Source organism: Numida meleagris, chromosome 2, assembly GCF_002078875.1.
Source record: "Numida meleagris isolate 19003 breed g44 Domestic line chromosome 2, NumMel1.0, whole genome shotgun sequence".
In the NCBI taxonomy this organism is placed as follows: domain Eukaryota; kingdom Metazoa; phylum Chordata; class Aves; order Galliformes; family Numididae; genus Numida; species Numida meleagris.
The window spans coordinates 55,655,706-55,680,593 of NC_034410.1; the positions used below are offsets into that span (position 1 = coordinate 55,655,706).

The window sequence follows — 24,888 nt, forward strand, 5'->3', positions numbered from 1 at the left end:
CCCTGCTCCTGCTGGCAACGCTATTTCTGATACAAGCCAGGATGATGTTGGCTTTCTTGGCCACCTGGGCACACTGCTGGCTCATGTTCAGCTGGCTGTCAACTAACACCCACAGATCCTTTTCCTCTGTGCAGCTCGCTAGCCAGTCTGCCTCAAGCCTGTAACAATGAATGGAGTTGTTACAAATGTTTGGGACCCGGCACTAGATCTTGTTAAAGCTCATACAATTGGCCTCTGCCCATTGATCCAGCCTATCCAGATCACTCCGTAGGGCCTTCCAATCCTAAAGCAGATCAACGCTTCCTTCCAACTTTATGTCTGCACCTGCAAACTTACTGAGGGTGCACTTAGTCCAGATCATCAATAAAGGTATTAAACAGGTCTCAGTACCCCCTGGGAGCACCACTAGTGACCAGTCACCAACTGGATTTAACTCAATTCACTGCCACTCTCTGGTCCCATCCAGCCAGCCAGATTTTTACCTAGTGAAGAGTATACCTGTCCAAACCGTGGGCAACCAGTTTCTCCAGGAGAATACTTTCAGAGACGTAGGCAAAGGTTTTACTAAAGCCTAGGTAGATTGCTTGTGGTCAATCACTTGATTTCAGGAGGCTGACAGCCCTCTCCTTCTTCCACATGCCTTGGTGGCCACAGCTCGTGCCTGGAACAAAGAACATGCAGAGCACCTGCCCACCTTACCCATAGACTGAGCTACAGCCCAACGTGATGGCCAGGCCATAACCTTCCCCAGTCAGGTGTGTGCAGAAGATGGCAGGGAGCTGAAGCACCCCTAGCCTCTTCTGTTGGACAGAAGCTCGCAGCAATATGAATGATAAGAATTATTGTGATTACTTGCTCCATATGTTGGGTTGAATTGGGTTATCAATATGGGTTACAAGACCTAGATGTATATGTGTAATGAGTGGAAAGCTCTAAACTCCTTGCCTGTCCACAGCTCATGAATTTGTATTACCTTCAATTCTGAAACTAGTGTGTTCCTTTTAATACTACTTTGGCAACTGACTTTTGTTTTGTTTTGTTTTGTTTTGTTTTGTGAAATCTTGTGGTGTTGTAAGTCAAGTGTGCAGTGAGGTGGACATCCTCTGGGAAGCTGCCCTTCTTCTTTGGGCCACGGGTTAAAAGAAATCTCTCTGCTCCTTTGCAGAGGTGGCAGTTACACTGCCAAAACCCCAGAGAGAGAGGGAAGAACACCTATAAATTATTTATTTTTAAAAAATATTTTTATTTGAGGTAAAGGTACAAAACAGCACTACAAATACCACAATAGTTTGCTTGCTGTGTCAGCAATAGGCCTGAAAGACAAATATGTGCCGTAACCCACATTTCAAAGGTCACTGCTACTGCTGCAGGCTTCTGAAAACACAGTCTGAGCAAGCGTCACAGCATCATGGCGTGTCTGAAGAGATGGTCTGTTTTGATGATTATACTGTACAATTTCTATCAAAAATGCATTCCAAGTGGAATTTCAACGCATGTTGAAATAGGTAAGGCATATTCAGAATGAATTTTAATGTGTTTTGAATCGCTTGGGAAGAAAAGTAAATTCAGATGGCTGAAAAGCTAAGGGAGGGATATAAGGTAAAAGTAATGAGCATTCCACGTTGTTTTCTTTAAATAATAATAATTAATAATAACAGTAAAAATACATGGATTGGAAGAATTGTTCATTTTTTTGTCATTAGAATCTTAACTGTAATGTTTTTGTAACCAGACTGCCTGAATCAATTCAGTTGCATATTTTTCTGTTTTCTGAAACATGGGCATTATGTAACTGAAATCTTTGTGAGTCTGGCATAGGTGTATTCTAGCTGGAAGAAAGAAGAGAAATACTAATCTTTGTTCAAATTAATGGATTTTTGTATGTTAGTATAAACTAGAGAATAACAGAAATCAGTTTTGGTAGCTCCGTTGTCAAATAACAGTGTATTAATTTTGCCATAGCTGCATAATATATTTGTGTCTGTGACTTAACATAATGAAAACTTTATTCTGTATCTCTTTCTGGGAGGTTTGTAACCTAGGTTTATAGAGAATCAGGGGAGAATTGAGAAAACATCAAAGGAGGGAAATTTTTCTGGTTCGAATTATTTTTTTCTTGCATGTGCGATTTTTAAATTCTGATGTCTGTCATAATTCTTGAGAGAACACTCATGGGTAGCTGGAGGCCATTCTCAAATATTTACTCACACCAGATTGTAATTTACAGTTTTAATTGTTTATTCTTCAGTTCCTGGTTCTAAACGTGTTGCTCAAACAGAACATAAAATATATAATATTATATGTATTCAGGTAATCTCAGACTTTAAGTACTAAATACATGCAATTTTGACTAAGATAGAATCTGGGATAATTCATGACATTCATTTGAGACTGAGAGTGTCCCAAAGCAGTCATTTTAATCTAATCAAGGAAGCACGCTACAGAAAACATACATTTACGTAATTTAAAGACCTTGGTTGTCTGAGAAGTGATGTGTACTCTTAGCTATCAGGTCAGCACTTACAGCAAACTTTGACCGTCTTGTCTGGGCTCAGTTCTGACATTGCTAAAATCTATGCTTCTATTAGTGTGCTTCTATTAGTGTGTTCTATTAGTGTAAAAGTCTGTTATGATAAGATACTGGAAGTTATTACTAAATCCAAACACTGAGTATTCCAGGAAAAGAAATTCTGCAGAAAAGAGCCCTTCTGCTTCAAATCTCAAACTGAAGGCTATCCTGGACACATTCCCGCAACCGCTTTAAGTGGTGAAAAGTTCTTCCTGTTCAAAATGTGCATCTCATTTGAAGTGCTCAGCAGTGCTGTGCTGTGCCCTACTTGGAAGCAGGCTGAGTGGGCGGGCGCTGCCTCTTACGGAGGCTTGACCCACAGCTGCAGGGTTCCATCCACAGACCTGTGGTCAGGGTGAGTTGGTAGGAGCCCACATGAGGAGTAAGGGGAGACAGGGAGGGTGGGAGACAGAAACTGCCCAGCTGAGAACCTCAGGCACTGGAAATGATGTCTGTTGAAAGGGCTGAGTCTGTATTTTTTACTTTTTAATGTAAATCCTGTTTTGATGCAAGGCTGGTCATTGAGTGTCTCTTGACATATTTGCATGAGGATGGTTTAGAACAACAGTGGGTAATAAAGTGAAATGTCATTCAAGCCCTCGCGGTTTTGTCTAGATCTTATTCCAGAATGAGAGGATTTTTTTGTGATTTAATTTATTTGGTAAGGATTGACTTAAATTCAGCATATTCTGGGTAGTCTCAAGAGGGATAGCAGTTCTAGTCTGTAAGTATCACAGCTGAAGAGTAAAACTGGTGTGTGGGAAGGCAAAGAAGGTAACCCATGTTTGTTGTTTCAACTGATTGGTTTTACAGGCAGCGCAGGGTATTTTCAGAAAAGTGCTAGTAGACTGTCCCTGGGAAATTAATTAGAATGAGATTTCATTCAAGAAAAGTGATAAGTTTATTTCATTCTTTTGTTATACTTGCCCAATAATCAGTTCGGAAGTAAGTTTGGCACTGCCTTTCCAGTGAATAAATAGTGTTATTTACTTTGCTGACTTTAAATTTGTTGTTTTCATACTTGTTAAAAATCAATTACACTGTTAAGTATTCATGTTTATTCCTGAGGACAGTGAAACTTAAACACAGTTCTTATGTATCTTTTACAGTTAGAATTTTATGGTACCTATTCTATATGTTCTGGCTGTGATCGTTTTCAATACACAATTCTGCATATAAAGTCTTCCTTTTTACTTGCTATTAGGCGCTGTCATCTCTATTCATCAGCTTGAGTGCTGAAATAAGAGAGGGACTGATGAGACCTCCATGGCTGGATGTGCCCCAGAAACAGCATTTCTGCATTAGATCCCTAGATAAGAAGAGAGACCTACTCATGTGTACAGAATTTATTCAGAAATTATACTTCATATGCCTGTGCCACTTGGCTTAGTTACGATAATGCAGTATAATCTATTTTTGATAATGTGTCAAACAACCATTGGCTGGGTTACAATATCTGTAAATCAATACTTCCATATGTTGTTTTTCAGCGCATAGAGCTCTGGAATTTTTCACCAAACGTGAAGGGAATGTTGATTATAGACAGGTAGGAAGCATATTATTTTTCAATTTTGTACCCTTCCTGTGAGTCTTCTTCTGTGTTCTTATCTTTCTTTATTGCATGCTCTCAGTAATATGTGTGTAACTACTGTGCCTGGGCTGTATTTTTTCCTTTTGGGTTAAACAATCTAGCAGACCGCTTTAAATGTATAGACAGTTTTCATAAACACATATGCATATGCCTAAACAAAATGCATATGTTTTTTACTAAAAACATTTTAAATATCATTTATGACAATCCAAGAACACCATTTTATATAACGTGATCTCTTATGAAAGTAGGAGATCACTCAAAGGAAGTATTGGTGTTGTCTGCTTTATGCAACCAAGGTGTGATTCAGAGAATGGTAGTTAGCAGCCCAGGCTTTGAGTCTAGTCAGGAGGAGGAGAGCACCTTCTGAATGTGACTTCACCAGTACCTAAGTTATATCATATTTGTCCTTTCCTAAATGGCCTTTCAAATTATAGTGTATACTGATTAGTTTAGTTTCACTTACAGGAACTGGAGCGGTAGGAAGGAGGATGGTGGCACTGAAAAAATGTATTTTACTGAGTCATATCTCACTGGCAGTATTTATCTTTGATACTGACAGTAGGACTGGGGTTTTTGCTGTGTAATAGCATTCTGACTTCTTTTCCAACTCCTATCCTTCTCTCAGTTGTTACTAAACCACCAAGATGCATTTCAGGCTGGGAGCATTTATCCTGATGCCTTTTATCCTCCAATCTGCAAGCGTGGTAAGAGAAGATTTTTGAGTCCAATATTGTAATGACTGTGTTGTTTTGCAAAAACTCTACAGTATTTAATAGGGCTGAATATACGTATGCTGTAAGAAATCAAGTATGGCCCAAATACCTTCCTACAAAAGCATCCACACTTTTTTTTGTTAGAATTTGGAGACTTTTTTTATTTTGTAGAACTTTGTAGCAAAATAACAGATTTGAAAATGTTTTCAGAAAATAGATTTTGGGTAAATTTAACTGTTTGACGTGTAGAGCAATTTGATGTAAGGATGCTGTTTGACTGAAATAGGTTAGATTACAGAGTACTGATCTGGGGAGAAATCAAGAGGATGAAAAGATCATTTTTCTAAGTCTTAGTAGCTGTAAAGGGACAGCTCCTTAGCTCTGTGGTGATACCTGTCTTGAAGGTATGGAGTTGACTGCTACGCCCATCATTTTTTCTCCTATGCAGTTTGATGACTTTATTTACTCTGCATCTTCTCTCTCTCCTCTCCACTTGGAAGGCAATATTTCTTTGAATTATACTTGCTTATAGAGGAAGGGAGCAGGCACAACATTTTCAGATGCATCAAACAATAATGGAAGGTAGATCTGGAATCTTTTTGACAGTATAAATCACACACAAATATAGCTAATTTGGCTCTAGCTATATAAACAGATTGTAAAATGTACCACCTGTGCAATATGGAATTGAACAAAAATCTGTTTGTTTGTTTGTTCTTGTGGAGAAAACGTTTTTTTTAGGAACAACTATTAATACATACTGATATAATTCTGTTGCAATAGGGATATACCATGATGTGTCTGAAGACACTCATTGGTCACCATTTCTTAATGCAAGTATTCACTACATCAGAAGGAATTATCCTCAGCCTTGGGAAGAGGTAAGAAAAATTCTTTAACTTTTGAATTTACTTTCTATAATGTTTTATTTGACTGCACTTGTTGCTGCCTTCTTCAGCATCCCTTGTTTTTACAGCTTTATCCTTTGGGAAATGTAAAAAAATACATATTATTTTAAAATTAAAATTTCTGTGGATAGAGGAAAAGTTGCAATCATGCTTTCATCTTTACCAGGCAAAAAGTTAACAACTCCCATATAAAATCTGTTATCTCTAATGTGTTCTGGTTCTTTAGGTGTATTTCATAGGTCCAAATTTTCAAGTGTTATTGATGGTTTTGAGTACTTGCATTATTGTCAGATCTAGTTGAGTGTTTGCCAATTGAAAACCAGACCTGATTTAGAATTCACACCTGTGAAATCTTGGACTTAGTCCTGATCTGCTCTTTTTGGTAGTATGTGAGCTACTTAAGAAGAGAGGAAGAATAGATTGTGAAAAGTGAGAATGACTTTACAGGTCATACTGCTTTCTTTTCCTTGCTGGAGCATTTGCCATTCTTTCACTACATAGTAGAATTGGAACAGCATTTGAGGGCATGCACTATTTAAGAACATAAAGAAATCTGCCTGCTTTTTGACTGGCCCTTAGTGATACTAAAATGTGAACTGTTAACCTTCAGGAAATATAAATTCATCAAAAATTGTGACTTGATTACAGATTTTTTTAAAGGCCTCTGGAACTAACTGTGATTTGATACTGATAAATTTTTTTCTGAAGAAATGTAATGAAATTTGTGTTGCTCATAAGTTTATTCCAGGTAACTTTTCTGTTTGTAGGAATAAAATGAGTAACTTCTTCCCTGGGCTTTAGTCAAATGCTTTTATAATGAATAGCGCTTGCACAGGAGCATCTTTCTCTCCTCTGTATGTATTTGCACAATACTTCAAGTGACAGAGGGAGTTCACTCCTTGGAAGTGGAAGACTTTGTCCCTGGTCCCAAAACACATATCCGACTGGAAGTACATGGGCTGTTCTGACACCAGCCTTGAACTGTATGAAGTGCTTAGAGATTGTCAAGTTGCAAAAACAGTTATCCAGTATCAAGGAATGAGTGCTTATTTTTTTTGTTGGGCTAAATTCTTGGATTGCAGTAGATTATCCATTACATCATTGTGTAATGCGCTAATGTAAAATGCTCTTCTTAAAGACAGGAATAAAATTACTGATGATACTACATGTGTATTGTTATTGTGTAGGCTACTGAGAAGCTGGTGGCTTTCCTGTTTGGAATTGCCTCACATATGGTGGCAGATGTTAGCTGGCATAGCCTGGGCATCGACCAAGGATTTTTAAAGGCCATGGGAGAAGTAAGTTTGGATTATTTTATTGACATGACTGCAATTATTAGTATTGATAGTTCAGCTCTGGAGTCTGGTGCAGAGAGAAGACAAAAGCTGTACTCCCAATTCAGGAAAATTTTGAGGGAGATATAATGTCTCAAACTCTGTACAGATGAAGTAAGTCAGGTTTGGGACCTGCAAGCTTCAGAGCTGCTTTTACAATTTGATTCTGCTCTTATGTTTGTATGGAAAGATGAGTAAAATGATCAGAAATGTGTTTTTGTTTGTTTGTTTCTCCAGGTTGATTTTCATGGTTCATATTCAGAAGCTCACAATGTTGGAGATTTTGGTAATATTTCTGTTTGCTGAACATAGATCCTTCTTGTTGGGATACCTAGTCCACTTGAAAAGCACAGCTGGTGATTCTGGCTCTTACCCCGTGTAGTGGAAGCCAAGAATGAGTCATACATGTCTCCTGTAGCTTGCGAAATCCTGCTATCCCTGTCTGCATGTTTTGTGTTTCAGGAGATGCAATAGGGCATATAGATACTTGTACTTAAATCCAAAACACAGGCTGAAGTACGCTAAAGGTTAAATGGAGTCACTACTTGGATTTTAGATTTGACACCATTTTTGCTATTGTCTGGAAATACAAAATATGCAGTATACTTTCAGGTGAACCATTTATGTATTTTAAATGACAAAAGATTTATACATGTGGCTACCATATACAAATATACAGCATAGCCATAGGTAGATCCATTCATGCTTATCCTTGACAGATACTTATGTGTTTGGTTTGTTGGGTTTTGGGTTTTGTTTTGTTTTGTTTTGTTTTTATTCCTCCGTCTACAGGAGGAGATGTACTAAGTCAGTTTGAGCTGGACTTCAGTTATCTGGCACCAAACTGGTAAGAGAATGACCTTCAGCAGAGGTTAACTTCTTTAATGATTATTTCAGTTTATTCTGTATTTTTCTTTCAAAACCTTTGCTATTGGAATATTCCTCATGTGCATATTTAATGTTCTCTGACATAAAAAACTGGGAGGATGGAAAAAAGAGTTTCAGATGTAGCAATGCAGCAATAAAGATTACTTTTTAAACTCTGATGGAAATAATAAGCAATTATAGATAATGTAAAATGTTTGCTGGAATGTCCTAGCAATTATTTAAATAACCTGCAGGTAATATCTCACTTAGATTTCCATTTTAATTTTGGGGCATTGAGGATGTTTATGGCTATAGATGCTGAGGAATTCAGACAGGTTTTAAAAGCACAAAAAGAAACAGCAGTTTTAAATAGGCATGATTTTTTTTCTTGCAGTTTTTAAATGAAATGAAAAATCTATATGCCCTTTTTTCTGCTGGTGTGGTGGGTCATTTGAGTCTTGTTTAAGTGGAAGGTAATTCCTCTAGGTGTAGAAGATGGTAAATTATCTCCTCAGCTTCATCAACTCTGACGTATCCCTGAGAAATGTTGAGACAGAAATAATGAGCAATGTCTTTTTGGTTAGGAATAGAGTTGAATCAGAATAGGTTTGGCAACAGAGGAGATTTGGACATTATGTGATCATAAAGCCAGGAAACCAGTGGAGGAAGTGTGGGAACTAACCAGCCGTAGCCAGGGAGGTTATTGATTTCTGGTTCTGTGATGTTGCTACAGGTTTCTGGCTTTGAACCCAAACAGCGGGAGAGTGTCTATGCAGGGAGTAACTGTCTATGCAGTCATCTGACATTTAGGAATCTTGATAACCTTACAGAGTCTTTTGAAATATAGAATATATTAAAGCAGGCTATTGTTATTACAGAAGCTGAATTATCTTTTACCAGATGATGTGGAAAAGCTTTTGTTACAATTCCTGAGTCTTGTTCTTAGGTATGTACCTGTCAAAGACCTAGCCTCTATCTATAAGGAATTGTATGGAAGAGAGATCATAACTGAAGGCACAATTACTGACTGTACTTACCTGCTGTTTCTTGAACTGTAAGTTGGATAGCTTTGTGTAGATTTTCCTAAGTGAAACTTTTGTAGGAAAAGGATGATAATCTTGTTTGAAATACTAGCTCAGAAATTTACGCATTGAGGCCAAGAATACAAAATCATAAGATACTTTTTTTTTAAAAGGTTAAACTATGAAATTTGGACAGCTTAAATGGCTGTTAAGTTCATTATTACACCATAGCTTCTGAGTCTTAACTATTTAACAGATTTATGCATTTAATATATTTAGGCCTGTTTATCTGAGAACAGACAAGTCTTCAAGTATTGTTGCACTGTGGCATGTTAGGAATATAATTTTAGTGTACTGAAGCTTAATATACATACTTCAATGGACAGTTTATCTACTGTTTATGTAGATCCTATCAAATCGAAGAATAATGCATGGAGATAAGAACTAAGACATTTTTGATACCTCATAATGTCTGCTTAGAAGATCTTAAACCACCTGGCTGTATTCTTTATTTCAGTTAATTTCCAATAGATATGCAGTGTTTAAAAGCACTGTGAATCCCTCCAAACTAAGAGCTACAGTAATGTTAAGATTGTTACTTTTCACATTACAGATTTTAAAATTATATTAACCACCAAGAAGGAAATGTAATTACTTACATAGTATTTGCCACATGCACGAGTACAGAAACCTTGAAAATAAACTTTTAAGTAATGAAATATTTTTAAGTTAAATTTATTTGTTTCTGAAGAATTTTTATTTATTTTTTTCAGACATGGAGAAAGGCTTGCTGTTGCCAAGGTTAGTTTTCCCTCTCTCTTTTTTTTCTTTTTTGGTTGAACATGCAACACAAAGACAGTGTAATCCATTTTACTAAGTATGTTGCTTGTCTCTTAGCTTTTTCCAACATATGCTAGTAAATCTCCATTTCTGGTGGAAAAGTTCTATGAATATTTCCTTGGAGGAGTAGATGACATGGCATTCTGGACAAACAATATTTTTGAGCAGATGAGCCAAATGCTAGAGAATGGAAGCAGGTAACACTGTGTTTCTTGCAACATTAAATGCACTATTCAAGTTCTATTCACACATTGAATCTTTCTGAAGGCAGGTCATTTCCTAGAGTAGGTACTGAACTTTAAATCTTCATGTGGGCCAAAGGATCTATGTCTGTCCTTTGACCAGATGCACAGAGGAATACATAGACCTTGAGTTTGCATTTGCAACATATTCACATTCTTTTCTCCATGCAAAGCCGTGTCACACCCAGCTGATACTAACCTGGGGAAATCTGGGGCATTCTTTAAGACATATCCAAGGGCATGCTCAAATGGTGCATAGCCAGACTGAGGTTCTTCCTGCCCTGGTGGTCTGAGCTGTGCTTGTACTATGTGACTGTTCTCATCAGCTGGCAGAGGTGGAGAGGGACCCTCCAAGGGGAGGCCAGGTGCTACCTTCAGATAATGCACGCAGATAGGAATACTAACAATAAGAATATATGTTCTAGTGTTGGAAGTTCAGGCTTGTATTCAGAATATCATATTTTTACTGAAGTTCTGGCCTTGTATTGTATTGTTACAAGTGTAACTTTACTGTAAATAACTTTATAAGACCAACAGTGTGTATTAACTCATGCATTTATAGGGATAATGTTAACGTAGATATTTTGGGAAATAATGTTTGAATATGATATGGCATAATCAGTTGTGTTCTTTGTTCCAAAATATCATTTTCATTGAAAGATTGTTAAAATTAATTCTTTTCAATTTTTTTCTATTAATAATATTAATAGAATTAGCAGGGCATGTTCCAGTAAGTTTCATTAAAGAGTGAAGTAAAGACATGCAAGGTTCATATAGAACCTAAGTCATTAAAATATAATCAAGGTCATTAAAATAGGCATCAAAGGAGTTTCTATGGATTGTAATACCTCCTTGAAACTGATTAAGCAGAGCTTCTTCAGAAAGCTGATGCCTTCTAACAGAGGAATCAGTAAGGATAAATGTTGAAGTTTTAGTTTCACTTGCATTGCAAGAAGATCTTCAAAACACATTCTGAATATTTTTTTAGTGGGTGCTTCCTGCCTGAAAACCCTCTGTTTATAAACTGTACAAGGGACCACAAAGATAACTACATGTAAGTATAACTCTAAAGGTTCAGAGACTTACTACTGGTGGAAGAAGAGTCAGTCTTTCACTAATGTGGACAGTGAGCTATTGAAAATTAGAGATAATCTGTTTGGGTTTTTTTTTTCCTTTTTATGTATGAATTTGAGATTGTCTTGATGTGAATAAATAAGCTTTGTGTAGGGGAACTGTGCAGCCTAGGACAGGCTTTTACCTTCCAGCCTAAGGAAAAGAATACTTACCTAGCACTTGACTTTCAAAGTCTTCACAATTTAACTGGTTGTCACTCTGTGTTCTGCTAATTATGAAATTAATGATTCATGTTCAGCAGTATCCTTGCCACAGCCAAATTCTTTTTTCATATATGTTTAGCAATATGGAACTCAACTATCACTTTGAGAAAGCACCTTTGTTTCTCATACTGGTTAATTTAATTTTCACTGAACTAAAACTACAGAGAGTTGTATTTAATTTCTATGGGCAAGATAGATTGTATTTTGTTGGCAAGGATTACTTTTCCTCCACTTGAAGGCTACAATTTAAGGAGCTTACTTTTTGCCAAGAATTTTTGGTGCATAATAATGCAACCTCAAGAGGAATCTAAACTCCTTAATCCTGAGTTTTATTTGAGTAACAGAAATTCAGAACATTCTTAGCTTACTTGCGATCAGTATTAATGGTTTAATTTACAACTACAGTCAGATTGGAACAGTGGAATGGTCAGAGATCCACAGGGAGATAATGGTGGAAAAGAAAATTAAGAACAAAAAGATGAGATAAAAAACAGATTGTCAAAGACAGCAGTGCATCCTTGAAAATAGCCATGCTGAGAAAAGAGAGGACAAGAAAGCAAAGAGTTTACTTTTAAAGTCTGTCTTTTGTTTACTGTAAAGTATAATAATAAACAAATGCCTATGCGTAGATGAAAGATAGCAGAGACTGGAGCTAAATCAGTAAATGGGGTTATGAAGGTTAATGTTTTCTGGAAACCTTATGGGTTGAGACACTAATTACCTTTATTTTACTGCATACTTCATTGTGAGAGTTTTTAGCTTAAAGTTTTTACCTTAGCTGAGAAAAGAGTTCTTGCCCTCAGATACTCTCTTCAACTAACACCTCACCAAAGTCGGTAGTTGTAAGGACCATAAGTTGGGGCAGAATTCTGGCCAGTGGCTTCATGGCAATAGACTTACATGTTGGGAGAGAATAATTCTAGGGAAATACTGGAAATATCTGAAAATAGTGAAAACAACTGGCAAAATATTACTACAGCAAAAACTTAACTTCTTTTGTGGGGAAAGAGGAAAAATTATGTGTGAAATCAAGAAACGGGCATGTAGCTTTGATAATTCTGTATTCAAAGGCAATACGATTATTTCTCCTTGCTTTGTTATAAAATACGTTAATTCAGTTGCTTTAGTTGTTATTAGTGCCTTCTTTATTTCATCAGAAGCAAACACTCAAAAAATGAGCATCGCAAGAATACAACTTCTTTACTTCCAAAAACACTTGAAAAGAATATAACATATACAGAGAGAGGAGTTCACTTCAATATACAATCCTGGGCAACAGTAAGTGGGAAGTGACATGTGTCAGGTAAAATTCAGCTCTGTATAAAATTGTTTTAATTTCTGTCTGAGATGCTGTTCATGGTCTCTGGATGTAAACTGTAGCCTCTGACTTCATGGTAGCCATTGTAAATTGGTATATAGTGTTTATTATAAGTACATCATAAATACTGAAGTTTTTACACTTTTCCTCATTTTGTAGTGAGGCTAGAACACATCTTACAGTGTCAAAATGACAAAAATATATCCTTAGTATTTACATTTTATGGAATCATATGATCACTTTTTGAAGTTAAAAAATTTCAACGAACTATAGAAATGAACTGTTAGCAATGCACCATCTAAGGCATACAGATTTTTTGTCTCTTTCTAAAACAGTGCTTATGACCCAAATCAGAGTCATTTAGATCAATACGGTATTTTCCACTGATGATAACTTATTTTTGGAGGTGGTCAGTTCTGTTTCAGCCTATGTTTTGCAAATTCTTGTGTCTCTTTGTTATTTTTATTTCAGAATTCCCTCCGATTCATAAATCGCGCTTTTGCAAAAAGTATCTGGAGAGTGATAGCAACTACACATCAAAAATCCTTTAAGTACATCTCCAAGCCAGTATCTTCATATTTTCTTACTTCACCATATGCTAGACTTGGATGGTTTGTACTTTTTTTTCTCAAACCTCTCTCCTAATTTCTGAAAAATTTGAGTACCTACCAAAACGCTAATTTTTATTCTTTGGATACTCTTTAGAGGTGACAGTGGTACAAATTTTCTGAGTGGCTTACACTGACTGGCAAGAACTACGAGCTGACACATAGGACCCTTTTTTCTTTCCAGTGTTAGCATAAGACTCCTTGTGTCAGGGCTGAATAAAATATTCCATTCATATGTAAACCTTAATCAGACAAATTCTTTCTTATCCTGTCATTTTATTTTTTTCATTCTCTTAGTGAAGGAGCTCAACATGCTCAGAATGGAGAGAAGAAAAATTAGCATCATCATCACTTACAGTTCTTCTGAACAGCAAAGAAATGTTTTTTATTACCCTTTTCTGGTTATTGTGTGATCATTACACCAGATTAGTTGTTTGTCCTGAGTTGTTTGTTGATGGTGTCTAACTGAATGTTCTTGGAAACTCCAGAGGATTAGTAGGGAATTCAAAGATGCCATAGAAAGATGTGTATCCTTCTCTTTCCAGAGATGTTCTATCTTTACCTGCATTAGAGATGAGAGATGAAATAAATTTGTATTGCTGCCCATCTTGGTTTATTTCTTCTGATTCAAAAATTGAAGATTTAATTCTTGAGGTTACTTCACACCAGCCAAATGAATGGTAGTTTTTCTCTCCGTGTTCCCTCTTTAAACTTTCACCTTGTTACTGAGACTCATGATCCATTTGTTTGTCTGCTGTTACGACCACTGATTAAATTAGAGATTTGGTTAAAATGATAGTTAATTTCATTTTCTGTGTTCTGTGTCATAGGCAAGTGGCCCTTTTTCATGTGTCTTTTTCTGACTGCTCTCGGATGCCTTGTGTCAGTTAAAAGGCAATCCATACAGATCTCAGGTGCATTAGTGGTAGATGAACCTGTTTTTATTTAGTCCAACTAAATAAAAATCAATTACATCATATGAAAAATTCTGTGTAGATTCTCACTGAAATAGATGGGGAAAGGCACATCTCAGTTTACCTGAAATTAAAAGTGTTTATTTTCTGATAATGTAGAGGTAGTCTGGCAGCTAATGCTATGGTTTTGTTGCCTCACTTGTACAGGGCAATGATCTCAGCTGACCTAAACCAGGATGGATATGAAGATCTGGTAGCTGGAGCACCAGGATACAGCACGCTGGGCCACATTCAGATAGGACGAGTGTATATAGTCTACGGCAATCGTTCAGGTTTACCACAGGAAGACATGGATCTAGATGGGAAAGCAGACCACATACTAGAGGGTCATCAGGTGAGGGGTGAAGTCAGATACTTGACACTGAGAAGCAGGATGAGATGGACTTTTTGAGTAATAAAGTTGATTGTAGTGGAAATGCTAAGTCAAGTCCTGAAGCAGTGACTGGGCACTCGGTGGGAAGGCAGGGCCAACCCAGGGGAGCTCAGGTGCATGCAGTGCATCTGAGTAACTGGAAGGGATGGAGCCAGGATCCACTCCTTCCCAGACCTCATTTAAGGGTTGGCAGGGGGAGGTGAGGGTATCTCATTGGAGATCTCTGCCTATCTGAGATCTTCTAAAGGTAAGTAGCTCTTTTCCTGCATTTCTGTATCTATGGCTGCTGTGTTTGGGCTTGTCCTCATTTGTTGCAGCAAGAGACTTTGCCACCCTGCAGTTATCACAGTACTTTCCATCACGTTATAGCATTACAGTTGATCCTCTATAGGAAATATCAATTCACTCAGAAGAGAATAGAAAGTAATGAGTTATGTTCACTTATATTCTGTTTCTGTGATTATAAACGGTGGAGAAACAGCTGATGTTTTCTTACAGAGTGTTTTAGTAGTCCACAGCTATAATAGTACTAGGAGTGAAGTTTGTCATTTGTAAGCATGACATCAGTGGTGCAGTAGACTCAGAAAATGAAATAGCACAGCAGTACCTTGTTGTATTCAGTTAGCTTTTATTTTAACACCTTTGTTTTTTCAAAGAGAACAGACCACTCCCAATTACTGTATTACTAATATATTATTATTTGAGACAATAATGATGAGAAGAAAATCTTAGGAATTGTTGGGATGGATATTTGTCATATCTGTTCCTAGTTCTTCCCTGTCCTGTGATTCAAACGTACATTATGTTTTGATGGTTTGGTCTTTAAAATATCTGTTATTTTCATAAGAGCAATCCTTCTTCCTATAGCCTTCAGGCAGATTTGGTTCTGCATTGGCAGTTCTGGACTTCAATGAGGATGGAGTGCCAGATCTGGCAATTGGAGCACCTTCTGTGGGGTCTCAGTTTCTCACTTACAAAGTAAGTCAAATACAGGCTTTCTGTTTGCTTGTTTTTCGTGTATTTTTTTTGTGTGTGTGTGCTTCTCTCAAAGATCGCTTTATTGATACTGATAGTTTTGTGTGTGGGTTTTTTTTTTTTTTTTTTTTTTTTTTGGTGGTGGTGTTGGAGGTGGTTTTGTGTGTGTGGAGGGGGGGGGGTTTGGTTTTGGTGGTGGTTTTCGTATAGTGAAGTGAGACAAAGAATGTCTTTTGTTTTTCAAGGTGGCTTTTTAATTTTAACAGACGGGGTTATGTATTTGCGGATACTTTGACTAGGTCAATGAATGTTACCCATATGTCTGTCTTTTTTTTTGTGAACTTTCTGCACAAATCATATTTCAGTTTTTCAGCATTGATGTGCTGGAAACATTAGAGGTAATTCCATAAAATCTGAATGTACTGTTTTTTAGTCTAGAAGGAACCTTATGTCAATGAGCCTTGCCAGCTGCGGTCAGAGGCCAGCAGATGATATCTGAGATGCAATGTGAACACAGGCACATGTGCTAGGCTAATCAAACTATAGTGCCTTAACGACTTGCAGCGTACCAAATTACCTCATGTTAATGGTCACTGAATGTTTTCTTTCCACCTGAACTGAGAAGTATAACTTATTAGGTTAATGCACTTCCACTAAGTTTAAAGCTCTTCAGAATTTCAAATACTAACTTAGCTGCCTAAGTACTAATTTAAATGCTTCTGTGTAGACTAATTACTTGGAAAACTGCAAGCATCTATTGTGACTTGCACTGCATCCCATTGCATTAAGTAATTTTAAACAAAATTAGAGTCAAAAGAACTTGCATATAATTAATGTAATATACGTTATACTGTCCTTGCTCCTAAACTGCAGTATGATGAAAACATACTTCATTATAGTAGTGTCCATTATGGTATGGGCATCTTTAGGCTGGGAGACAAGTTCCTGAAAAAGCTTTGATGGGGGAAAAAAATGCAGTTGTATTAGTAGTCCTTACAAAACTGTTTCATTCTGATCTTTGTCTTGGATTTCATACTTGGTGCTGAGATGTGAATCCTTTCATGTTGTATTTGCTTTTCCTACTGTTTAGGGTGCTGTGTATGTCTATTTTGGGACTAAGGGAAGAGGCTTGGCATCTCAACCAAACGTGACCATAACTTGTCAGGTATATGGATCAGACTAAGACAGGGCTGCACAAGCAGGAGGTGAGGTAAAAGGGGCAAGGGCCTGTGGGATTAAAGAAAAAATGTTGAAATGAAAGTTCTAATTGCAAGGGAATATAGACATGTAACTGAGGATGGTGCAAACAGATGTTTGTCTAGGTTGGCTGCATGTGGGAAATACATTTGTATTCCACTGCAGGGGAGGGAGCAGGGTGAACAAAAGGAAAACAAAAAAGAACAAAACTGGAGTCATGGAGTTGGAGGGTAATTTGATCAGAAGCAGACAAAGTTAGCTCTTTAGAAGTAAACTTCTTTATTTTGCTAAAGATTGGTGGTTTAAGTTCCATTTCAGGCTTAAACTAACTGTTTATTGCAGTATTCCTACTGTAATCTTGGTTGGTCCCTCCTGGCAGCTGACATTGATGGAGATCAAAATGGTGATTTGGTTGTTGGCTCTCCATATGCACCTGGTAGTGGGCAGCAGAGAGGATTTGTGGCTGCATTTTACTCTTATTTCAACAGAACTAACCAAGGTAGTATTTATTGGGTAAATTAATCCTGCTGTGTTTTACATGACTGTTCATTTGTTCCTAATTATAAGTTAATTGAGATTGTGTATCAGCCACTCACTTTTGAGTCATCCATAAACTTGCCAAGGGTACACTTTGCCCCATCATCCAGATGGTTAACAAAGATTATAGACAGGACTGAACCCTGGGAAATACTGCTAGTTACTGGCCTCCAGCTAGGCTTTGCACCACTGATCACTACCCTGTAGCTCGGTTGTTCAGCCAGTTTTTGTTCTACCTCACTGCCTGCTCATCCAGCCCATAATTCATCAGGAGCTCTATGAGGATCTTACAGGGGACAGCGTCAAAGGCCTTAGTGAAGTCCAGGCAGACAATGTTTGCTGCTCTCACCTGATGCATAAGGATGGTGATTTGTTTATAGAAGCTTACCAAATTGATCCTTAGTGATCATGCCTAACTATTCTTGATGACTTTCTTGTCCTTTGTGCTTGGAAAGGACTTGGGTTAGCTGCTCCATCACCTCCCTAGGGACTGAGAGGAGGCTGACTGATCTTCAAGGAGGTCCCAGGGACCTTCAGACAGGACTAACGTTTGCCTTTGTCCAGTCTTTGGGCACTTCTAGTCACTATAATCATTCAAAGACTACTGAGACATAATAATTTGAATTTATAATTTGAATTATATTCAAAGAATTACTCTAAAATTCAGACCTTTTCCCCAAACTACCACTTGGTTGAGTAAACTGAAGTTTGCTTGCCTGAAGTTCAGGCTTTGCTACCCTTCTACTTGTTTTCTTCAATCCATTCAGGCTCTAGAACTTCCCTATTTCATGGCCCTGACAGCTAAGGCTGCCACTGATTTTCAGATCAGGTCTATATTGCTAGTGCATAGCAGATCAAGCTTTGTGACACCTCTGCTTAGCTCTTCCAGTACTTGTAACAAGAAGTCACACCTGACATCTTCTAGAAATCATGCCTGTGTGAATCCTGCTATGCTGTATTTTCAGCAGATGTAAGGAAAGACCAAGTCTTTTGTAAGAACTGAATTATGTAAAAGAGAGGCTTCCTTGGTGCCTTTTCAATTTTAGTCCTCTGTTATGGAGAACTCAACTGTTGTCTCATTTTTCTTGGGTGATTCAGTGGTTCTTGAAACGAACTCTTCAAAAAGAAGAGTTCGTTTCAAGAGTTTTCACTGACAGGTTAATCTTTAAATATCTGCTGATTCAGATGAAGAAAACCTAAAAGAAAAATGTGATCTGTTTCTGAGGAGTTTAGCTTGGTAACTAATAAAAAATTAAAAATGCTAAAGTTCCTTTTGTAGTAAGCATTCACTTTTTTACTGCCAATATCTATATCCAGTGTACTGTCAATATGTCACATATGCTGTCTGATAAATATGAGCACTGATTTGGATCAGTGAAAATTTAACGTGTACAGATGTACATCATAGGAAGGTGAAATCCTCCTTCTAGGAATGCAATCCTGGATTTTAATATCTTTGACAGACAGGCCTACTAAAGTCATTAGTTTGCACACAGATAAAGCAACAACTTTGTGATCCAAAAATAAGTGGATGATTGTGTGGAAGCGATGGATTCAATTGCATATTGATGATACCAAGGAGAACTGACAGGTCTTCCTTGAAAATTTGCAAGTGTATCTTGAAAGATGATTTTCTGTCATTACTTGTGCTCCTTCATGTGGACAATGGGGAGTGCTACAAGTGAAATAGGTAGTGAGTACAGGTGATAGGGACTGTTGTGAATGAGGAAGGAAAGGCCACATACAGAACTAAATAAAGTTAGTATGGGATGAGGTAGGATATGCAGGTATTCAAAGCTTCATCAGAATCACATAATTGAGTTTTCCAGTAACTCCTACTAATTTTTTTAGCTTATTCTACTTTATCTAAAAATTAAAAACCACAACTGAAATGAATTTTACATTTCAAAACATTGGTTTTGACCAAAATGCTGATTGAATGACTTGAATTCAATCCAGAAATACTTGATGCTCCTCCACCACCACTGAAGAAGTACAAGTTCCAGTGAATAGCTTCAGTTTTGTCCCATCAGGACTCATCAGTTCAGAGCAGACTTGACAGATAGCTGTCACTTACTTTTTGTAGGCACTGCTATGCTTTAGATGCAGGCTGCATTGAACAAAGGCTTTGATGAAAGAGTACAGTTGTAGCTTTAGCATTGCTCTGCAGTGAAGTTAGCAATAACTGGTGTCATATCATAGATATAAATTCTAATAGAAACTTCTCACCATAGGATGAGTTTACCAATGAACGATTGGTAATATAATTTTGTATGCCAGCTTACAAAATTTAATTCATATTTTCCTGGTCTGTCAGGACTTCTGTCTGTAGAGGATGCCAACTGGATGGTGAATGGGGAAGAAAACTATGCTTGGTTTGGATTTTCACTTCATAGCTGCCAAATGGAGAATGCAACACTACTGCTAATTGGTAGCCCTACGTGGAAGAATTGCGTCGAGTGTGTTATAAATTACTGCTTTATTTCTCCTCTAATCTATTACAAATCTTAACAGAATAGACTTCCTGCTTTTCAGAAAGTTTCCTCTTTGCCTTCTTTAGAATATTATTATTCATATTTTATGCCTTTGCCCATCTTCATGCATTTACAGAACAAGGTCTTTGTTTTTTAGAGACAGTTAAAAATGTGTGGGATTCTGTTGTGGTTTAACCTGGCAGGTTGCTTAGCACCACACAGTTGTTTGTTCATTCTCCCCCTTCCCAGTGTAATGGGGGAGAGAATAAAAAACAAAAAACAAAGTAGAGCTCATGGGTTGAGACTAAAACTATTTTCTAAGATAAGGAATATAGTTATGACTATGTAAGATGATGTATATCTGTATATAGCAGATGATGCACAAGTAATTGCTTATCACTCCCTGACTGATGCCTAGCTAGCCCTCTGAGTAGTGGAAGGGAGCCAGATGCACTCCCACCCCCTTCAAAACTCCTGCTTGATGTTATATGGTATGGAATATCGCTTTGGCCAGTTTAAATCAGCTGTCCTAATTCTGTTCCCTCCCAGCTCCTTGGGCCCTTCACTGAGAATGGCCTTGGCTCTATACAGCACTCCCCTAAAAACAAAACATAGCATCATATCAGGCACTCTGAAGAAAACAATTCCATCCCAGCTAAAACTAAGACAGATTTCTTTGGTGGGAGGTGAGGGGCAGAAAAATGCCAACAAGTAGATATGTCAACATATAGCACATACTTTGAGATAATGCTTTCAAAAAGCAGATAAAATATAAAAAATATATTGAGTGTTAAAGTGGATGGTAAGACAAAGTCTGCACCCAAAGTATCTTGAAACTTGCTAGAACAGGCACGAGAATTACTAAAATAAATTTCTAAATGAGAATTTCTAAAATAGATTAACTGCCACTGTTATTCCAAACTAAAAGTGGAAAATATTTCAAGATGAACACATCTCTGAATCTACAAAAATCTGTGTTTTAAATTCTAATTCAAGGTGCAATCCCTTCTCATCTGATGTCAAACAGAGTGTTGGGAAAGTGTATGGATATAACCCACCAAGCACAAAGCATTGGTTTACAATAGCTGGAAAAAAGGTAGGGTTCTCTATGGTATAGTGCTTTATAAATAATTTGAAATAGCATGACATTCTGTGGAAATAAGTGTTTTTAAAATCTAACAGGCAATGGGCAGAATGGGTTTGTCTCTGGCCAGTGGTGTGATGTCTGTGGCTGGGATCACCAGGACAGTTTTGGTGGTGGGTGCACCAACTACAGGTATGTCATTCTGAAAACTGCAACCCATTTCTGCTTTGGGATGTCTGTTTCTGTATGAATGAAGGGCAAAAACAAAGTTAAAAGTTAGAAAAGGGATATTTTAATTGTCAATATAATGTAAAAATATTTAAAAATTTAGAAATAATCACTGTTGTCACTTACAGGTGACCTGCATTTTTCTCCAGAGTCCTCTGTACTAGACCTCAACTCAGTGTTGTTTTTTAACTCTTCCTTAAGATTAACTTCTATTAATAGCATTTGTTATGTTGCACTATTTATGTAGCAGTGATTTCCAAGTAGACTGCATATTTCTTGGAATTAAGAGAATGTAGTACTTTGTGCTTACTCTGGAATTAGATAACAAGGAAATGCATTAATCAAAATGTGGAACTCTCATATCTGTCCTTAAAATGTATTTTTGCCTGCTGCTATTGCTAAGAGATTGGCAGTCACTAGTTAGCACAGAAACATATATTATCTGATGGGTGGTTCACATGTTTTTTAATTTGGTCCATTTTGTGTTATGCCAGTATTATTGTTGTCGAGTTATTTCAAATACTAAACCTGAATTCTTATGTCTGATGATCAACTTCTCTTACTTTGTTGTTTTCTAGACAGTCTATCTAGGATTTCATTTTTGTCCCCGGTGCTGCACCAAGCTGGACTGGCTCTGGTATATGATCTGGCAGACAGCACCAAGCCTTCTTTGCTCAGCACATTCAGTGGGGACAGAAGGTTTTCTCGCTTTGGAGGAGATACTTACTTAAGTGACCTGGATAATGATGGACTAGGTAAAGCTAGATGAATCTAGATTTCAGAGTTGAAATGTTTTACACTTTGCAGCAAGAAGACTGGTCACACACATTCTCATACAAGTGCTGAATGCAGTCTTCTTACTCAGTCTTCTTACTCAGTTACTTGTACAAGTATTCCATCATGCCTCCTCAGGAGACATCTCTAAAATCCCAAATAATTTAGTCAGAAATTGAAACATTTTAACTGGAATTTTGGCACTTACGTACTTCTAGATGTCAAAATTCCAATTAAAAAGTTTTGATTTCAAACTATCATGTTGTGATATAGCATTATATCCATTTCTGATGTGCTATGTCATTCTTTTAATTTTTGCAGATGAAATGATTGTAACATCCCCCCTGCGAACTAACGATATCACCACAGTACTATTTGGTGGGGCAGCTGGCCGTGTTTACATTTATAATGGAAATCAGGCATCTTCAGGGAATGTGACAGACCACTGCAAATCATGGATATCTCCCTGTCCTGAGGACTGGGTAAAAAAACATAAAAGTGAAATCATGATGTAAGATCATGATAGCTAATTAATTACATTCTATGCAAATACTGGGCTTGGTTTCAGAAAAAATGAAAATTAATTTTGTTTTGGAATCTGTGTAATTTGGCTTGTTTGTTCTCATGCACACTGGAGCACTGAGCCCAGTTCTGGGCTCCTCAGTTTAAGAAAGATGGGGAACTTCCAGAGAGTCCAGAGGGCCACAAAGATGACTGGGGACCTGAAGCATCTCCCTTATGAGGAACGGCTGAGAGGCCTGGGACTGTTCAGTCTGGAGAAGAGAAGCTGGAGAGGGGATTTGATCACTGCTTATAGTATCTACTGCATGGGAATCAAGTGGAAGGGGCCAGGCTCTTTTCAGCAGTGCCCTGTGACAGAACAAGAAGAAATTGGCTCAGACAGCAACACAGGAAGTTCCATATGAACATGAAAAAGAAATTTACTGTGAGGGTAACAGAGCACTGAAATGAGTTGCTCAGACAACTTATGGAGTCTCCTTCTCCGGAGATATTCAAAACTTGCCTAGACGCTTTGCTGTTCAACCTACATTAGGGAACTTGCTTTAGCAGGGAGGTTGGACTAGATGATCCCCAGAGGTACCTTCCAACCCTTATGAGCCTGTAATTCTATTTCTTTACTGTTTAGGAGCCAGGGCTATTGCACTGGACTTCTACACTCCTACTGTTGTTCTCTCCACTAGCTTTTTTTTTTTTTTTCCCCCTTCAGGCACAGTATGTCCTCATTTCTCCTGAGGTGAGTAAATGGAAAACAAACTGCTGTGAGAAATGGAAAAGTCCCACTTTCAAAACAGCATTATAACAAGCAGCATTATTTTGCAGGAACAATCAAGATTTGGGAGTTCGGTCATCACTGTGAAATCTGAAAAAAAGGTGAGCAAAGTAATTGCTTCTGGTTGCTTTGTTACATCTGTCTATGACACTTACGTGTACTGGTCAACACCTCAGGTCTTCTTCATTTGCAGAAGCGTAAAGTATTTTGCACTGTTAGTTAACTTACTTTTCCTTCAAGTCACTCTCTGTCTGAACTGGTAATTAAAGCAGTTTTATAGGTGTATTAACTGTGGAGTTGTCAAAATTTTGGCACCTGACACTTGAATCAAAAGGGATTGCTTTGAAAGGACCTAAAATCTAAACTATTAGGAGTTTCCTGAAAGGTTGCATGGTAAATAGTGCATAGATGCTAAATGGCTTTACTGTTTGAACCAACCTGTATGCAAAGTGGATGCAAAGCAGGGAGCCTATGACCTCTGTCAGTTAATATTCACATGCTCACGGTTGTAGCTGTCATTTCCAGTGAACACAATTCATGCGCTGAGTCTTTCCAAGCACAGAGAGACCCAGTTCTTACCTGAATGGGTTTGGATGCATTTATGCACCTGTTTATCTTTGTTCTCTTCGGACAAACCATTATGAGTATCAAAAATCAATCCCTATGTTTGTATGATGCAGTAAGAAACCTTTCCCTCAGCTTGAAGGTTGTTCAGCTGAGGTGAGTCCAACATTCTACTTACTCTGATGTAACAGTAGGCTGAGGAGACGTACAACTGGTCTTCAACAAATGTTCTTTGACTTTTTGCTCTTAAAACATGCACTGAAGAAACACCTGGAAATGCAAATGCATCTCAGTTAGGTTAGAACTTATAATCCAACAACTGACACAGACATTGCTGCTAGTTTCTGCATGAGGGCGGGTGAGGTAGTTTTCCAGTCTCTTGTGTTCTTCTGCTATGGCATCAGTCTAGTCCAAACTTCAGCTATATTTGTATTGATCTTGCTTCTGAGAAAGAGTTTATGTTGACAGAAGTTTTGACCAGTTCTAGCATTTGCCAAATGAAATAAAGTCTATTTGTCAAATTGTTTTGTTAAATGCTGTTCAGATGAGGTGGGTGGCTTTCCCACTTCTTCTCATAACATTTCTATATGATACTAAAACAAAATCTAGCTTCCATTAGGGAAGCTTAATGCAATCTTTCACCTGTAGTTGCACTTTGCTGACCCTTCTTCCATATCTATCTCCACAGAAGGAAGTTGTAGTGGCAGCAGAGAGAAGTTCAGCGAAAGCTCGACTTGGTGGAAGGCTTTTTGTCTACTCACTCTGAACAGTCATGGTAGTCTTGAAGACCAGGGCAAAACTGGTCTTTTAAGGAAGAATCTCTTTACTATCTGTGATACTTACCTTAACACCTAACAAACCAAGAAAACCACATGACAGCAAACTTTAGTAGATACATGGTACAGATAACTAGGTAGAATCCCACATAGTATCCAGGGAGTGAGGGATGCTCACCATTCTTAAATGATAGCAAATTTTCACAAGTGAATTACTGAAACAACTTCTTGTTGTGAGGTTAACCAAAAGGATTTATTAATCAGTGTTTAGCAACAGTCAAGCACTCTA

At 37.6% G+C, this 24,888-nt stretch overlaps 1 protein-coding gene across 2 annotated transcripts; it reads left to right on the top strand.

Moving 5' to 3' along the window:
* On the top strand, positions 93 to 24,617 carry GPLD1 (glycosylphosphatidylinositol specific phospholipase D1). 2 transcript variants are annotated; one of them, XR_002435757.1, is made up of 25 exons: positions 93 to 1,505; positions 4,060 to 4,115; positions 4,789 to 4,867; positions 5,660 to 5,757; positions 6,972 to 7,082; positions 7,356 to 7,404; positions 7,911 to 7,965; positions 8,932 to 9,039; positions 9,781 to 9,808; positions 9,905 to 10,044; positions 11,078 to 11,143; positions 12,584 to 12,704; positions 13,216 to 13,355; positions 14,474 to 14,660; positions 15,567 to 15,677; positions 16,765 to 16,839; positions 17,214 to 17,370; positions 19,726 to 19,867; positions 20,879 to 20,978; positions 21,065 to 21,158; positions 21,773 to 21,949; positions 22,290 to 22,450; positions 23,197 to 23,223; positions 23,310 to 24,120; positions 24,512 to 24,596. XR_002435757.1 is itself a non-coding variant. In XM_021388568.1 (25 exons), the coding sequence occupies exons 1-25, from the start codon at positions 1,409 to 1,411 to the stop codon at positions 24,587 to 24,589; spliced, it is 2,508 nt and encodes an 835-aa protein (XP_021244243.1). In that variant the 5' UTR covers positions 93 to 1,408; the 3' UTR covers positions 24,590 to 24,617. The 2 variants fall into 2 exon arrangements, 1 of the variants encoding a protein (XP_021244243.1); XM_021388568.1 differs by having other exon boundaries at positions 23,310 to 23,360; positions 24,512 to 24,617.